We start from the raw sequence: 18,848 nt of genomic DNA, 5'->3' as shown, positions 1-18,848 counted from the left end.
AAGGCTTCTTGAGGAAGGGCTTACAACTGCCTCCTTTAATGGTTGTGGGAAGGACCCCTCCCTCAAGGACGCGTTAACTAAAGCCTGGAGCCAGCCTCGTGTCACCTCCCTGCTAGCTGAAACCAGCCAGGAGGGGCACAGGTCCAACAAACAGGTGGAGGAACTCATTGCACCTACTGCCTTATCCACTGGCGTCACTGGCTCAAACTCATCCCACACAATAGGACTAAGACCCGCCCCCGTAATCTCTGTCGGTATTGCCCAATCAGAGTCCAGGTCCATCCGAATCTGAGCAACTTTATCCAACAGAAACTGCACAAACTTCTCAGCTCTACCCTGCAAGGGCTCCTCCGCTCCCCCTACATTAAGGAGTGAGTGAGTCCCCCTAAATAGGGTGGCTGGGCGAGAAGCTGCGGATGCAATAAGTGCAGAAAAATGCGAACATTTTGCCGCCCGTATCGCCACTAAATAAGTCCTAATAAAGACTCTCAAGAGTGTTCAGTCAGATTCAGATTTACTGGTCCTCCAGTAAGACTCCTCCAGAGTCTCTTCTGGTGCTTCATTTCCCAGAGCTCCTCGGTAAACCAGGGAGCTTTCCTAGATCCCCTGCCATTGAGAGGTCGCAAAGGCACAATCCAGTCCAATGCCCCAGACGCTGCCCTCTTCCAGGCAGCCACCAAGGTCTCGGCTGGACTGTGGACAAGGGAGTCAGATATCTCTCCAAGCTCCTTCTGAAACCCTTCCGGGTTCATTAGGCATCTGGGGCAGAACCACTTAATCGGCTCCACCTCCCTATGATGGAGGAATGGTGTCTTAAAGTCCAGCTCAACATGAATGATTTGACCACGACAAGGGAAAAGCATCTATATCCTTTAATTCCAGATCCTGTCTCCACTGCCCTGAGAGAAACACCAGGTCAAGCGTGTGTCCTCCCCTATGGGTCGGACCCTGAACTACTTGGGTCAGGTCCATGGTTGTCATGGAAGCCATGAACTCCTGAGCCACATCTGAGGATTCGCCAAGTGACGGCAGGTTGAAGTCCCCCAGTACCATAAACCTGGGGAACTCCAGTGCCAACCCGGCTATTGCCTCTAGCAGCACAGGCAGGGTTGTTGTAACGCAGCTGGGAGGCAGGTACATCAATTACAGGCCCAACTGAACCCTTCAGTCCGGCCTCAAGAGGAGAGACTCACACCCAACAACCTCTGGGGCAGGGATCCTGCGAGGACAGAGATTCTTCCGGACAATAGCTGCCACTCCTCCACCCCTTCTCTGGAGTCGCGGCTGATGCAATATCTGAAACCCATCTGGGCACATCTCTGAGAGAGGAACAACCCCCTCCTGGCCCAGCCAGGTCTCAGTTATACATCAGCCTCCTCCTCTAGGATTAGGTCCCGAACGAGGGGAGCCTTGTTAACAACAGACCTGGCATTAAACAGCAGCAGCCTGAGGCCAGGGCCCTGACATCCCAAGTCACCAGGTATACGAGGTGAACCTGATGAACTAAAACCAGAGGGGCTGGAACAAGTAATCGCTTTGAGGCAGTGAGTCCTAGTTCCCTGAGAGCAGCCTACCCCTTGGCTCCTGCCATATCTACCTCTCCCAGTCATAACCGCAATATTCCGGCTCTCCATCCCCCCAGAGATCCCCTTCCCCACCTCAGGGCCCCCTTTCCTCCCTGGCAGGCAAGGCACCCCACTCATACCAAACTGGGGGTCATATCTGAGTCCCCATCTGCTTCTGCTTGCACACTCATCAGAGGGACTCCATTCCCTGCCCCCAGCTCCCTCATTCTCCCTAATTCCAGCCACTCCAAACCCACCCCTTCCATTCTAAAATAATTTAAATTTCAATTCATCCCAAACACACTCACACATACACACATACGCACCCTCCCAAGATAAAATCAATATATCGAGCAACAGTAAAAAATGGTCTAAGCTTCAAAAGATGTCAAATAAAATTGAAGCAAGTCTGGGAGTTCTCTAGGGACTTTACTGATGGCTTAAGAGGAGCCACATATTGAGGTATCCCAGCAAACAACGAATGCCCTCCAGTCACTGAGCCTTAGCCCTGTCCGATTATTTCCACAAGCCGACGGCCACTCCACCATCTTGCCTTGGGAGACCCAGTGCGTTTCACGAAGACCTCCGATTTTTTTCTTCAGATGGTCCTCCTTGTTGAAGTCCTGCTTTTCTCTCCACTAGGACAGTCTAAGGGGCCACAACTTGGCCCTGTTTAAAAATGTTTACACGGGAATAAATCCTAGTTCTTTCTAAAATCAATCTCTAACCCAGGATAGCTGTTTTATCAGCGGTATGGAAAGTGAAGATTAAAAGACAATGTTGAGCCCTGGCGAGGACTCACCACATATGGACACTTATGATGGGGGGGGAGAGATCCGGGCCAGCGACCAGCCTGTGGCAAGACTTCGCACGGCAGCCCGGAGAACGTATTTCATTGGCGAGGGTTCTGGCTCTCTGCATGGCACCATTTGACGACGTCATCGGCAACACACACTTGGTGGGAAATTGAAACTACGGTGGGAGGGGCAGTTTTGATGATGGGTGTGCCGGATGATGGCTTATAAAGAGTGTTAAATAGCGCTGCGTGGCAATTGCACGCAGCCCTGACTTTGACCCTGTACTTCGATTTGTGCTGTGCATCTGGCCATGTTGGTGATTAAGCCGTTCATTTACTTTGAGGAATCCTGCTAGCCTGCTGTGGTTTTTTTCCCTTTCACACGGACCGGGACAAGACAAGCCGAAAGAAAGTCAGTGCTCCTCAAACTCTTTTCATTCACCTCACTGTTGGCTTTAGTATCCTGTTTGTTTCAAAGGCTGTTTAGGGAATGGCGGAGGGGACAGTCCCAGAGGGGATTGAGATGGAGATGGTGGCTGAAGACATTGTAGAGGAAGGGCTGCTTGTAGAAGAGACACAGGTAACTGCTGACCAGCCAGTGGTCAAACCAAAGGTGCGGCAGACCAGGAATGGGGCTTGCCTAGAGGAGGAGGTGTCCTCATCGCAAGGAGCAAGGGCTGGTAAGCAAGCCACAGGGGAGTGGTGGCACAGTTCTGCCCTTATGGGACCTAAAATACCAAAAACCCCTCGTCTGGGAGCATCTTTCCAGGGGTGGAGAGACTAGCGTTGGACGGTGGATGAGGAAGGGGAGTGGGGATATCCCACAGCTGCTGGCTCTAGTTCTGTGGACTTGTTGTGGGACAGATTTGGAGAGGCCAGTTTCCATGATGCTCCATCCTGGCAACTCTGGGCTATGGGTTTAGAGCCCCCACAGGGACCCTCTTGGTAGGATACAGGGTTTACTAGTTCAGAAGCTCATTTCTGTGTTTCCAGCCCCAAGCTTTGAGTAGCTCAGGTGCCCAGCAGGCCCATTGACCACCCGGTACCTTGGGACCATGGGTCATCGATGGGGGAGGGTGAATGGGGGGTTGGACCACCACCCTCAAAACCTGATAAAGTGCCAACAAAAGGGGTTCAGGGGCCTCCAGGGGGCAGGTCACGGACAGATAGAATCGATAGGAGAGGCACTGGAACAGCCAGAACTCCAGACCCCTTTCCAGCTTGGCTGCCAGGGCTGTGGGCCCCTCAAGCTGTATGGGGCCCACCTGCTGTACAAGCCATGTTTGATGGGAGTTCAGACTGGATGGCCCTATTCTTAAGTCAGGTAATAAGCCACCTGGATTTATACGGCCGTTGGTACCTTTCCCAGTAGGCGATGGTGGTGGCTATCATGATGGTCCTGACGGGAGAGGTGGCAGATTGGGTGGCAAGCTTACACAGCAACCATGCTGGAGAACTTGTGGATGTAGGGAAGTTCCTAGAAGCTCTCCACTCCCAATTAGTGTGCAAATCACAGAGGGAGATCTTTTTGGCCTCAGGCAGAGAGGTGCACCGGCTAAAGATTATGTTCGTGAATTCTGTAAGATTGTGGCCCACCTGATGGGTTGGCTGGAATGTCTTCTGGTCCATCAATTCTGCAAGGGCTTGGACTGGGACCTCCGACAAGCGTGTGTGTATCGAGGGCTGCCTCACCGATTGACCGAGTGGTTTAAAGCAGCCTAGAACTAGATGTGGGCTTGAAGGAATTCCATGCAAGGGGTGAGGGGACGACCCCTGGACAACCGAAAACACCCATGGAACGGGCTCAAAGCCCTAAAGAGACAAAACCTAGCATTGCTCCAGAACCAGCTGAATGGGCTCGCTGGCCATTATTTCGATGTTTTTGATGCAACCAGATGGGACATCGGGCAGCTGAGTGTCCCATGCCAGTCCCACGAGTACCAACCCAAAAACCACCTGTTGGGAGTTCAACGAGAGGACGAGTCAGGATGACGCCTGAACATTCACAAGTGACACAGACCCCCGCAATGGACAATAAGCCTCCAGCTAGGGAGGCCAGGGTTGCACCAAGTTTGGGGAAGTTTCCAGTGGTATCCGAGGATAGTGACGATGAGGACCCAGAGGACCCTATGATGAGAGACCCCATCCATCCTTTTGTGATCCCGGTTGTACTAAGGAACTCCTGCTCAGATTCTGGGTTGAGATACGGGGCTTTGGTGGATTCGGGCTGCATTCAATGTCTTATCTGTTGAACTGTACTAGATGATTTGGGGCTTTGTATTATATGCTTGAAAACCCCTGTTACTTTTGAGCAGATGGATGGGTCACTATTGGAGGGGGGGGCAGCAACTCACCTGACAGAAAATGTACATCTGGAGATAGGGGACCATCAAGAAACCATTCAGTTCATTGTCGTAGAAAAGATGATTGAACCAATAATCTTGGGATTAGCATGGCTTGATAAATGGGGCCCTACAATATGGTGGGAAGGCGGATACTGGAAATTACGGTTAGCTCTCGGCCCAGACCCACCTGCTGCTGACCGAGCAGGGGGTCTAGTGAAGGGGTGCACTCCAGTGAGGGTTCATCCAACTCAGGGGTTTCCTAACATCGATGCAGATCTGACTGCTGTGTTTAGTGAGGAGGAGTGTGAGGTGCTGCCACCTCATAGGTCCACAGACTGTGCCATTGAGTTGATTCCTGGGGCCACGTTGCCAAAACCACAAATGTACTCAATGACACAGAAGGAATTGGAGGAATTGAGGAGGTACATTGATAGGAACTTAGCGAGAGGCTTTATCAAACCCAGCAGGTCCCGTATGGCAGCCCCTGTGCTGATCAGAGAGAAGAAAGATGGGGATTACGTCTATGTGTCAACTTCTGGGACCTTAACGATGTATGTGTGGAGCATTTATACCTGCTGCCTTTGATGAAGGACCTTTTAGCTACTTTGGCTAGTGGTCATATCTTCACAAAACTCGACCTACGTGAGGCATATTACTGGGTGCGGATCAAACCAGGGGAAGAGTGGAAAACCATGTTCAATTGTCCCCTGGGAAGTTATCAGTTCCAGGTTATGCCGTTTGGGTTACAAGGGGCCCCTGCGGTGTTTATGCAGTTGATCAATGAGGTCCTGCATGAACACCTGTATAGAGGGGTCCTTGTATACCTAGACAACATTTTAATTTATACCCAGACCATGGAAGATCACACCCGTCTAGTACGCCAAGTGTTGGAAAAGTTGTTGGCAGCCAAGTTGTTTGTGAAACTGTCAAAATGTGAGTTTCACAAAACAACGATAGATTACCTAGGATATTGAATATCATCACACAGGGTGGAGATGGATCCTTGTAAGGTTCAAGCTGTTTTAGAATGGCAAGCCCCACGAACTAGGAAACAGCTACAAAGTTTTCTGGGGTTTGCCAATTTTTATTGGCTGTTTGTTCCTTCTTTTGCTGAGGTAGCTTTACCTCTGACGAACCTGTTGAGGACCAAACCCTCAATATTAAAACCCAAACCAGGACAGCCACCGAACTGGACGTCTGATTGCCAGTTAGCATTTAAGCAGTTGAAACGACTCTTTGCTCATGAACCCGTACTCAAACATCCGGATCCTACTCAGGCATTTGTTGTTCAAGTAGATAATAGTGACATGGCTGTGGGGGCAGTACTTCTACAAAAGGATGAGCAGGACCAATTACACCCATGCGCCTACACCTCCCAGAAACTGACCCCCATAGAACGTAATTGGACTATATGGGAAAAGGAGGCATTTGCTGTCCGTTGGGTGTTAGTGACATGGTGTCACCTTCTGGAAGGTGCATCCCATCCGTTTGAAGTATGGACGGACCATAAGAACTTGGAAGCATTGCAAACAACTCGGCGGTTGTCCCTAAACAGGTACGGTGGGCACAATACTTCCAATGGTTCTCATTCCAGTTGAAATACATCCCGGCTGGGAAAAACTTTTTAGTGGATGCTTTATCTTGGATGCCCCAATACAACAGTAGAAGGGAGGAGATAGTGGAAGCCCTTATACCACCCAACCAGCCATCACAAATAATATTAGCAATCACTCTGTTCAAGGCCGAGCTGCAGGCAGCTGTACAGAACGACCAGTGGCTGACACAGAATCAGGCATTGATAATCTATAGAGATGGATTGGCCTGGAAAGGGGATAAGATGTACATCCCTGAAACCCTGCGAACCACTGTTTTGTGGGGGTGTCATGATTCCAAGACAGCAGGACATTTTGGATTCTTGAAAAGACTCCACCTCATTAGAAGGCAGTTCTGGTTGCCACGTATGCATGGAGACATTGAAACATATGTCAAGGGGTGTCCAACCTGTGCAGCAGCCAAACTGTGATCAGGAAAGCCCATGGGATTGTAACAGATAGTAGCAAATCCCAGTAAGCCATGGGAGGAGATCGCAATGGATTTCATAGTCGATCTCCCCCCTAGTAATGGATACATCAGATCTGGACGATGGTGGATTTGTTCTTGAAGCAGGCCCATTTTGTACCATGTAAGGGTAGATGCCTTACAGACCTATTTCTCCAACATATCTACCATCTCCATGGGGTACCCAAACAAATTATATCAGACTGTGGGATTCAGTTCATTGCCAAGTTCTGGAAGTGTTTTCTATGATTGATAAGGTCCACCCAGGGCTTGAGCTCAGCATTCCATCCGAGCACCAATGACACAGTTGAACAAGCCAATGTCATGGTGGAATAATACCTAATGTGCTATGTTTCGTATTAACAATCAAATTGATCTGTCTTTTGCCATTTGCAGAAGCGGCCTATAACAATATTACCCATTGTAGCACAGGCCTTTCCCCTTTCCACGTGGTGTACGGTACAGATTTGCCGGCTCTACCAGAGTTAGATCCACCATCAACATATGGAGATACCCTGGCTGGATGGGCAGAGAAAATCCATTTAGTGTGACCAAGTGTAAAAACAGCCTTACAAAAAGCTACGGATGAATACAAAGCATACATAGATAAAAAAAGGGCAGACCTGAAACCATTCTGTATGGGTGATCGGGTCTATTTATCAACCAAATATCTAAAACTGAAACTACCGAGTCGGAAGCTTGGATCAAAATACATAGGCCCATTTCCCATCAAGCGGGTGATCAATCCTGTGACTGTGGCTCTCAAGTTACCCCTCCCCCCTTTTGGGGAAGATACATCCTGTGCTTCACAGTAGCTTGTTGAAACCAGTAACAGTGGAACAGCCTGTAGATTCTCCTGGCCTGCCAGGCCCAGTACATACAGACCATTATGAAATAAATAAGATCCTGGACTCTAGGGTGCGGAGGGGTAAGATACAGTATTTACTTCAATGGAAGGGGTATCCCTTCTCGCAGGCTACATGGGTGGATGCATCGGACATTTACGCCACACATTTAATATGGCGGTTTCATTGTAAATACCCAAACAGACCTGGGGCGTTGACATGCTGTTCTAATGACACTAATACCTCTGCTCTCCTCCATACAGGTGGGCCCCTGGTAGAGGGGAGCCGCCTGTCGAGCCCTGGCGGGACTTGCCACACATGGACACTTACGATGGGGGAGGTGAGAGATCCGGGTCAGTGACCAGCCTGTGGCAAGACCTTGCATGGCAGCCCAGAGAACGTATTCCATTGGTGAGGGTTCTGGCTCTCTGCATGGCGCCATTTGATGACGTCATCGGCAACACACACTTGGTGGGAAATTGAAACTACGGTGGGAGGGGTGGTTTTGATGATGGGTGTGCCGGATGATGGCTTATAAAGAGTGTTAAATAGCGCTGCGTGGCAATTGCACGCAGCCCTGACTTTGACCCTGTACTTCGATTTGTGCTGTGCATCTGGCCATGTTGGTGATTAAGCCATTCATTTACTTTGAGGAATCCTGCCAGCCTGCTGTGGTTTTTTCCCTTTCACATGGACCGGGATAAGACAAGCCGAAAGACAATTTGGCTGAAAATTTTCCCAGAAGGAACTCCCACTGCAAAAAATGCTGATAAACTTAGTGGGTTTCTCTGCATCTACCTTCAGCTTGATTAGTTGTGTTTCAAATCCTAAAATTTTACTCTTCAAGTAAACCACAACTGAGCTTGTCCATAGATTAAGGGTCATCCAAGCTTATTCTGGACATTGGCTTCTTCCTCCCTGAGCTGCCCTGAGCTGTCCTGAGCTGCCAATCATGCTGTGGTCATGTTTGAAAAGGGTTCATTTATTTGTAGACCATAGATTGGGTTTAAACTGTTGCAGAAGATAAGATCAAGGCAATTGTTGAGTCTAGTGTAGTTTGTTACAAGTTGATCAAATCCCAGATTAGTAATGGCATTGTACATGGTTGTATGTATTGGTTCTGTTGTACATTCATTTATGATCCAATTAATAAGAGGTAGAATGAGGTTTCCAAGAAAGATAAGGGGGTGCAGGCAGGAGGCTGCCGATGTTAGTAGTGAAGTTAGTTTGTTCACATGTACAAGGTTGTAATCAGGAGCTCTGTAACTAAGTAAGAAGCAAAATATGGTGTTTAGGGAAAACTCATATATGATGGTCTCAGGAAGAGCAAGTTTTTGAATATTTTTTTAGATTTAGGGATTTTTTTTATAGATTATGGCAATACCACCCCCTCTACGGATTTCATGGTCGGACCGGTAAACATGATAGCCTCTTATTATTATTATTATTATTTATTCAATTTATATACCACCCTTCTCCTAGTGGACTCAGGGCAGTGCACAGCCAAAACTAAAATACATAACAATACAAAATTTAAAATTAATTAAAAGAATTATTATTATTGTGGTAATGGGGTCTGGGAGGAATGGATTCAGCCATGTCTCGCAGACAAATATAATGTCGAATATAGCTGTATTTAGTAAGAAGAGGAATTCTGGTATTTTGTTTACGAGGCTTCTTGCATTAAGTAATTTACATTTAAGGCCTGTGGCAGTAGATTTTGAGGACGTTAGGGTGTACATGACTAGTATTGGTTGCTAGGGTGGTGGTTGTTGAGACGTGGGCCATTGTTCTTACTTTTAACGCAGTCAGCATGGTAGTCAATGTATATCAGATTCTCCCTGATCTTGGCATCTTTTGAGTTCAGCACATATTCATGGACTAGTGTGGATAGGTCAGGCCTTGAGCAAGTTTGTTATGGTTGGTGTTGCTTCTGGCAATTGAGTTGATACTATATATGAATTTGCATTTGCTGGTCTTATTTTTGCAAGCAACTCTGCAGAAGTGTGGAGCCACTGAGCCGTCACCATACTTGAACTCAGGTCCGTCCTGGGAAACATTGATGATTTTCTCAGGAGAGACGGTTGGTATCTGACATTTGTGTACCTTTCTAATATCATCAGTTTCATTGGTGTCCTCAAGTCCAAATAAAATACCATTGGGATGTTTTTGTCTGCAGTGGTGTAGGGTTTCCTGCAGTGGTAGGATTCAAGTAATTTAACAACCGGTTCTCTGCCCTAATGATTTCTTCCAACAACCAGTTTGCCAAACTGCTCAGAAAGTTAACAACTGATTCTTCCCAAAGTGGTGCGAACTGGCTGAATCCCACCACTGGTTTCCTGCCTATTAAGGGGGTTGCACTAGAAGACCTCCAAGGTCTTTTCCAACTCTGTTATTCTATTCTATTCTATCCTATTTTATTTGTTTTCATTCAATGGCAACTTTGAGGAGTGAGGAGATGTTATTTTTCTACTTCTCATCTATGTACTATTAAAAGGATTTATAAAGACAGCTGCGGAGGACTTTATATAAAAGATCCATTGAGAATATGTTAGATTTTGTGCCACAACAGTGGTTAGAATTAGGGCATCACAGACTATTCCCCTAGATTATTGAGAAAGACACAAGGTTTAAGAGATACTTACAAGGTTTCAAGGACATTTTGAGACTTACATACGGTAAGTCTCAAAATGTAAGTCTCAAAATGTCTTTGAAACCTGGCTTTCAACTAGGTCTGGTGTTAGTGTGTGTGTGCCAATTTTTTACTGTTATGGTTACTCTCTTTTTTGAGCTGTTATATTTTGTTTTTATATTTTCAATTGTTTTAGTTAAATACTGGTTATGTTGTAAGCAGCCCAGAGTCTTTTGGAGTGGGCAGTTTAAGTAAATCCCATAGGTAACACATTCCAAGACTATGTGATTGTCATTGGTGACTTTTTCAGGTGGGTTCCAATAAGCAAAGTGGGAGAAGATGAATTTGGCTATTGACCAGGTGACTTACTTAACAAGTATGGTGCTTTGAACAACAACAACAAGTTGTAAAATAAGATGCAAATCATTTAATAACTTCCATTGTTGAGTTGTAATGGAACTTCTGGTCTCAATTCTGGTCATAAATCAAGAACAACAAATAATGGCTTATAATAATAATAGCAATAATACAGCTGTTAAATATAAATGTGTAATGTTTTATTTTCTGATCTAGTTATTCCATTTTATGAAATCTGTATCATTTAACAACAGTGCTGGTGAAAGGATTTTCTTTGATCAGAATAGGAAGTTAGTTCAAGAACTTGACATCATCAACTGGGTTACATTTCCCAATCAATCATTCACTCTAGTGAAAGTTGGGAAAATGGATCCTCAATCTCCTCCAGAGAAAGCATTCACTATTAACGAAGATGCAATAGTATGGCACAGCTGGTTTAACCAGGTAGGAATTAACTGAAAATATTTTATATATTTCCCATAGTCATACTTCAGCAATATGAATGACAAGGACTTGTCTCTTTCTTTCTCTCTTTTCCTCTTTGGTTATCTCTGTATTCAAGGACTACATTTAACTGGCTGGTAATGTTTCTATAAATCTCAGATATTCTCTACATCAGAATTATTGTGATATGAGATGAGTAAGTCAACTGAAATTGATTAATTGAATTTTCTCTAATGAAAATTTATTTATTTTTAAAAAAGATTTGTCTAGCCACCCGTATCTATTATACAATACTGTATACCTTGCCTGGACTTCACCTTTAAATCACTCCAAGCTTGTCAGGAAAAGTTATGTCTTTACAAATTTTTGGAAACTTGACAGATCTCAGGGTAAAAGGTTTTAAAGGGCAGGGGGCCCTGTGAAGAATCTGAAATCTCATTAGATGGCAATTTTTGAGGGATAGGAGAGACAGGTCTATCTGAATTGGTTATTGATTCAGTAAATGCTTTTCTAACTTTTTCTCCCAAAACTATTTTGTGATATCCTTGGCAACTGGTGGAATATACAAGGTAAAGTATGGCTTTTTTCATTTGTCAATGGAGCCAAAAATTCTCCCCCTTAAGGTTCCTTCCAATGACATCACATCATCAAGGAGTAGTTTTTATTCAATGGAGAAAAAGAAATATCAATGAAAAAGAAAGCACATAGATTTTTTTCCACAAATGGAATAATACAAAATGGAGTAATGAGAATGCAATAAAATGTAATAATTTCTGTTACACAATTATTAAACCTGAATATGAAGAATATTCTATAAAATATATTTCTGTTCGATCCGTTTTCAAAGTGTTTCATCTTTCAAAATTGGTTAGAGAAATATTCTGTAAATACCATCAATCTCAGTAAGACTCAGCAAGAAATTTCAGTTCTGAAGATGGCTAATTCTCTTATCAGAACTTGGTTTAACTAGACCAAAAAAAAATTCACATCAAACTTGGTTAGATTAGAATCTCAGTCACAGACTAGAATCAATCCTTTAATAGTTCATCATCACACTGGACAGTGATTTGGGTAGCATATAATTTAATATAATAAATAAAAAAATATATAAAACTGCTCGTCATTGCTACAGAGATGCTAAGAGAGGGTGTCCTTTAAAGAATTCAATTATGTTCAATCTTTTTGATATGCCCATTAGAGTTGCTTTATATTTAGCCAATTTCTTGGTGGCTTTCGGAGGCAGCTAATATATGTTGACATAATAGTTATCGGTAACCTTTGAACCACTAGTTCCTACCACATATGTCTCAACCTATATGAATAATTAGATGCATGGATATATTTGTTACATGGGTAATGTTAAACTGGATAAAATTACCTACAAAATGATACTTGTTTTCCATTCCATGCATTTATTTATTTTTTATTTATTTTATTTATTTATTTGTCAAATACATAAAAGATAACAGATATAAGTATAAACATTATTATGAATACAGGATAAGGATATGAATAAATGGGGACAGTAGGACAGGGATGGTAGGCATGTTTGTGCACTTATGCCCTAACATGTATATGCAACTTCAACTTCTATGGCTGAAAAATTTCTGCTCATTGGAAATTACATAAGGTGATTCATTATTTTGGGGCATTCTGAAGTCCCACATACAAATAAAAGGAGAATTTAAATTAATTATTTTTAATTCCAATATCATTAATATTAATCAAAATTTCAATTCAATAGGTAAATATTATTTGAAATAACATGATAATGTCCAATGGATTTAATAATTTTCTCCTTCCTTCACATTAATTATTACAATTTCTTTCCAAGTTTTGGACGGACTCTGTGGCAGTTCTGGTTCTCAAATAGCTGGAAAAAAAGAGAAACAAATGGAAAGGAAAACCATGTTTAATGTTTTATTTGTTTATCGTATTTACTTAAGATTTTATAGCCACCCATTTCAACAAGTGACCCAGAGCACTGTGTGTGTGTGTATACATACATACATATATACATCATACCAAGTGAAGTTATTGCTTCATGGAATTTAATACACCCAGGAAGCAGAGCCTGAGGCCTAGGCACACAACCATGTCTTCACAGCATTAAAAAACAATGTGAGATTTGATGGGAAAATATTCTAAAGGGCAGGGGCTACAACAGAGAAGCCACATCTTCTGGTTCCTGCAAGAATCTATCCACTACTATCTTCCTAACTATGATGACCTTTGTACCACATATTTTAATGACACAATTAAAAATTTGATGCCCCATAATTACCTTGCTCTTTCTTTATTAATGGACAGGCATTGCCTCTTTCTCTCTGTAATCCTTTTTGCCAACCTGGAACTAGAAAAAGATGGAAAGAAGGGAAACCTTTTTGTTGTTATGATTGTATTACATGCCCCAAAGAATCAATATCCTATCACAAAGGTGAGTAAGTATGCATAGATAGATCATATGATTTATTTTCAAAAGAAATATTCATGCAAGATATATAGATAAGTAATGCAATCACTGCTAGGTTCATATAGTTATCTATGTTCTTCACTGCTAACCACTTCTGTATTAGATTTGCACTTTATAAATACATTTGCATTATGTTAAAAAAAATAAAAAATAGACTTTAAGAGAGATATAGCTAAATTTTATGATGTAATGTCACTTGAAATACTGTTGCCTCTTACAATGACCTTTATTTTTTATCCCTTCCCTTTTCTTTACTTCTTAGAAATGAATCTATTTGCTGGCATGGCAATTATGCCACTCATCTTTGAGATGAATGTGCACAGAAGATTTCAAATCTTACTTTTTTTTCATGCCTCCTTCAAGATCCTAAAGTCAATATATTATAATTTTACTTGAAAACTTCTATTTTGCAGACATGGCTGACTGTGTCAAGTGCCCTGATGATTACTATGCTAATGAAGATAAGAACACCTGTATTCCCAAGATTATAAGCTTCTTGTCTTATGAAGAACCTTTGGGCATCAGTTTAAGCACCAGTGCTCTTTTATTTTCATTGGCAACAGTTATGATATTAGGAATATTTCTGAAGTACCACAATACTCCCATAGTGAAAGCCAACAACTGTAGCCTTTCTTACATGCTTCTTATTTCACTCATGCTATGCTTCCTTTGTGCATTGCTCTTCATTGGACAACCAAAGAAGGCAACATGCTTTCTCCAGCAAATAGCCTTTGGCATTGTCTTCACATTGGCTGTTTCTTGTGTGCTAGCAAAAACCATCACTGTGGTTCTCATTTTCATGGCAACCCAACCAGGATCCAGGCTCAAAAAATGTGTGGGGAACAGCCTGTCTTGCTCTATTGTTCTTTCTTGCTCTTTTTTTCAAGTATGCATCTCTCTGGTGTGGATGGCAACTTCTCCTCCTTTCCCAGATATGGACATGCATTCAGTACCTGAAATAATTGTTTTAAAGTGTAATGAGTCATCACCAATCATGTTTTATTGTGTCCTGAGCTATATGGGTTTCCTGGCAATAGTCAGCTTCACTGTGGCTTTTTTTGCCCGCAAGTTGCCAAATAGTTTTAATGAAACCAAACTTATAACATTCAGCATGTTAGTGTTTTGTAGTGTTTGGTTCACTTTTGTCCCCACTTACTTGAGTGCCCAAGGAAAATATATAGTAGCTGTGGAGATCTTTTGCATCTTATCCTCCAGTGCTGGATTGTTGGGTTGTCTCTTTTTTCCCAAATGCTACATTATTTTGTTGCAACCTGAGTTGAACAAGAAACAATTCTTAAGAAGAAAGCTTAAGAAATAAGCTCCTTTTAAAAGCATGCTAAACTCCTTCAAAATGCATAGTACACTAGGAATTTATTGCTATGATGTGAAAAATATTAAATAAATGCACACCTCTACATAGGTGCTCTAACAAAATGAAGCAATTAACTAAAATATTAAAGACCCATGCCTCTTTAGCTGACAAGTATTTCCCTATTTATCAAGTCCTTATAGTTATTGTAGAATGATTTCAGCAGTATATAAGTAGGGCATTCTTCCCTCAAAACAAATTAACTTCACAATGATTAGATATACTGGGATCTTCTCCCTCAAACAACAGGCCTTTAATATGGGCAGGAGAATGGGAAGTGAAAGGCTCTTTGGGGGGAAAAACGGCAGTGAGTGATGGGAAAGGTAGAAGGCCTTTCAAAATCTCTACTTCCAAGACATGTTTTTGATCCTGTTCTGCTGTTTTCAGGCAATTTTTCTACATGTATGTCCAAGCAGAAGCAATACTACTTCATCACTATTCCCTTTCTACTAATGTACCAATTATTGAATTCCAGATTGTTTAAGTTAAGTTGTGGGATGAGAAGTAAAAAAATTGGCAATCTGAGACCATGTCTGGCTATCCTCCATCAACATGACCATCAAAGAAGATGGGGATCAAGATTATTGGAGTATTCTCACCTTTGACATAAAAATATCTCCTGCCTTTTGCTGCACAGCTGTTCACCTTCCATCATTCCTTTTTGTCCAAGACAAGCTGCCTTTGATCTTGTGCTCTGAACTGCACTAATTCTTCTCACTAAGACAATAGGATAGGGAAGTTTGAAGTAGAGCACAATCTAGAATTTTAGTGCAGGTAGGGATGTTTGCTGATGATCTGATTTCCAAGATGCATCAGGAGAAGAGGAAGACCTTGTGGGAAATGAGACTGGGTGATAAAGAGACAGAAAGTAAATAGATTCCTCTGTCATTTGTTAGCAACTGGACTATAAAGGGTTTTGATGCCTGAGTAAATTACTGTTCTTCCTTGGCTTTTTACATACACAATTTTTGAGCTAAGCAAACAAAGGGAGAAGTGAAGTGAAAAGAGCTACCTCTTTTTCCCACTTGAGAAAAGAAGAGGGAAGAGAATGGTAGTTTCTGGTTTCCATTTTCTCACTGAATGGGAGAGATCTGATAAATGGAGAGAAAAGTGATTACTATTTCATTACAGCTTGAGTTTCTCAATTCAGAAATGCAGAAAATATACACAAGCAACTATTATTTACAACTGAAATATCTAGCTGCTTTTAATAATTTCAATAATTTCATTTTATCATCCATAACTTCAGATTACCATCCACAAAAACCTAATGTAGCTTCTTCTTACTGCATGCTAAAAAAATTCTAGATATCAATAAAGGTTTAGTATTGTTGTGCCAATGATGAGAAGAATATCTACATTCCTAATATAAACTTGATGGTTTATGAAAAAAAATCTTTGGATCTCACTTTTTTAGCCAAATGTAGCTTCCGAGCCTTGCATATTTTCCAATGAAACAGACTGACACAGAAATATCATTTTATTATGATTTATTCAGAACATTTTGACTAAGAAGGATTCCAGTCATTCCATGAGAGAATCTTGATTCTCAGCTTTCAGTTCTTTTGATAATTAACACATCAAATAAAATGCAAGAGAAAGTTGACTGGACAGGACAAAAATAACCTCTCCTTTGCATAGAAAATCAGTTACATGGAATTAAACATGTTACATATTTGCATCCCATAATACCACACATATTCATTTAAATGAAATTTGATAAAAGCAGGGGTGTGAAATTTAAGATGTTAATGATGAAAAAAAGTCATAAATTTATTTGGAGTTCACAGAGAGACAAGCCAGTTACCAACTAGCACTAACAAGCTTTCTCTTATAGAAAGACAAACTCCAGTCACCCTATCCTGACCTGAGAAACAAGACAGCTTTTATCTTTTCAGATTAGGAATGTTAGAAGCTATCAATCAAATCATTCAGCAATAGGATAAAGCAGGGTGTTAAACCTGTGTCCTGCAAGCTGGATGCATCACACACTGGCCACGCCCACGCCTGGTTCAGCGAAGGGGGGGGGAAGTTGTGATACATCACGTGATGACGCCATGACAATGTACATCTGACGCCCCTGGGATAAAGAGTTTTCTGCATTCCAGTCTGCAATAACTTGATCACATAAAAGAGAGAAAAATAAGTTAAATTAAAATACAGACTAACTATGTTAGTAAGTATAACAATATTGCAAAGTCCATGTTGTTGGTACTGCAAAGTCAACCCTGTGTGGCCCTCACTTTAGCCATTTATACACTTTCATTTTCTTCTGTGAAGAAGAAATTCTGTGAAACAATGTCTGTGACTGATTTTCTACAAAATGGAACAAAAATTAGAACTCATCTTTCTCAAACTGCTGGGAAAGGTTATCTGCTGGCCATTCTACCAAAGATAGATGATAGCTGAACGGATATTAACTAAAATATATACCCGAGAAAAGATAGAATTTGCTTAATGGAACTAAGAATAAGCTATGTTGCAACATATTAATTTCAGAAGTTATTAAGCTCAAACATAAACATTTCGTAATTTTAGTGATTTTACTATAAAACACTATTCAAAACAGAGTTTTAAATTTTCATGGTAACACATAATGCATTTGATTACTGCAGCCCATGAATGTTTCTGGCTTCATAAATTTGTTTTCCCAAGGTATTATTAAAACATAGTTGCTGTCAGTACTATGCTAAACCAACATGGCTATCCATTTGGACTTTTTTTGTAAAAAGTTAAAATAATTTATTTTAAAAAAATATGAATCATATGAAAATATGATAAAAGATTCCATTTTAAAGAAACTATAGTTTAACCTATCAAAAACTTAACTGTAAAAAATAGACTACAAATAAAAATTAAAATGATCAAGAAAATGATAAGAGAACACCTGTCTGATCTTGATGAACATAAATCACTGGGACCTGATTGTTTACATCTCAGAGTTCTGAAGAAGTTTGCAGATGTTATCTCTGAACCGTTGTATCATATCTTTCAAAAATCCTGGAGTACCAGGGAACTACCAGAAGATTGGAAAAGAACTCACATGGTTCCCATCTTCAAAGGAAGTAAGCAGTGGGGTATTGCAAGGTTCCATCTTAGGCCCAGTACTCTTCAATATCTTCATAAATGACTTAGATGAGGAACAGAAGGAGAACATATCAAATTTGCAAATGATGCTAAACTGCCAGGAGTAGCCAACACCCCAGAAGACAAGTTCAGGTTCCAAAAAGACCTTGACAGACTTGAACAATCCAACAACATGAAATGTAATGTGGAGAAAAGCAAAGTTTTAAACCTAGGCAAGAAAAATCAAAGGCATAAGTCAGATCAGAGAGACCTTGAAGTCCTAGCGGACGATCACTTAAACATGAGCCATCAGTTTGGTAGCAGCCAAAAAACCTAATACAATTGTTGGTTGCATAAATAGAGATATAGAATCAAACTCACATGAAGTATTAGTTTGCTTTGTAAATTCTTAGTATTTACATATGGCTAATCCAGAGAAAAGAAGGATTAGGGGTGACATGATAGCAATATTCCTAAAATTCAAAAATTTTAGTAACCAGCTCTCTGCCTAGTTGCTGGGTGGGTGTGCCTACTTGGCCTCCTCCACCATGGCAGGAGCCCCATTTTTCACCCTCCCCAGGCTCTGGAGGCTTTCTTTGAACCTCCAGAAGGGTGAAAACTGCCTCCCCCAGGCTCCAGAGGCCCTCCAGAGGCTGGAAACAGACCTGTTTCTGGACTTCAGGAACTTCTGGGAGGCCTGTTTTTAGTCCTCCCCAGATTCTGGAGACTTACCTCAAGCCTCCGGAATGGTAAAATGGCCTCCTCCGTGCTCCGGAGGCCCTCTGGAAATGGGCCTGTTTCCAGACTTCCGGAACTTCTGGGAGGCCCATTTTTCACTCTCCCAGAGCCTCTGCATGGGCCCTGTACTTACTTGGCATCCAAAATGCGCCGCATGAAA

The 18,848-nt window shown here is 42.0% G+C and overlaps 1 protein-coding gene across 1 annotated transcript; it reads left to right on the top strand.

Moving 5' to 3' along the window:
* Positions 1-5,701: 5,701 nt before the first annotated feature.
* Positions 5,702-14,833, top strand: LOC148114032 (vomeronasal type-2 receptor 26-like). Its single transcript, XM_087893646.1, has 3 exons — positions 5,702-6,261; positions 7,873-7,962; positions 13,888-14,833. Exons 1-3 carry the CDS (start codon positions 5,702-5,704, stop codon positions 14,831-14,833), a joined length of 1,596 nt encoding a protein of 531 aa, XP_087749772.1.
* The last annotated feature ends 4,015 nt before the right edge of the window (positions 14,834-18,848 follow it).

Source organism: Pantherophis guttatus, chromosome 4 (genome assembly GCF_059756535.1).
Source record: "Pantherophis guttatus breed Tessera chromosome 4, ASM5975653v1, whole genome shotgun sequence".
Taxonomy (NCBI): Eukaryota; Metazoa; Chordata; class Lepidosauria; order Squamata; family Colubridae; genus Pantherophis; species Pantherophis guttatus.
This window is presented reverse-complemented; position numbering and strand designations above follow the sequence as displayed.

Excerpts from the sequence above, each read along its gene's own strand:
- LOC148114032 (XM_087893646.1), top strand. The coding sequence starts at position 5,702 with ATGGATCCTTGTAAGGTTCAAGCTGTTTTAGAATGGCAAGCCCCACGA. Across the intron at positions 6,262-7,872 it reads CGGCGGTTGTCCCTAAACAG|GTGGGCCCCTGGTAGAGGGG; the intron begins GTACGGTGGGCA and ends TCCTCCATACAG. Across the intron at positions 7,963-13,887 it reads GGGGGAGGTGAGAGATCCGG|TCAATATATTATAATTTTAC; the intron begins GTCAGTGACCAG and ends AAGATCCTAAAG.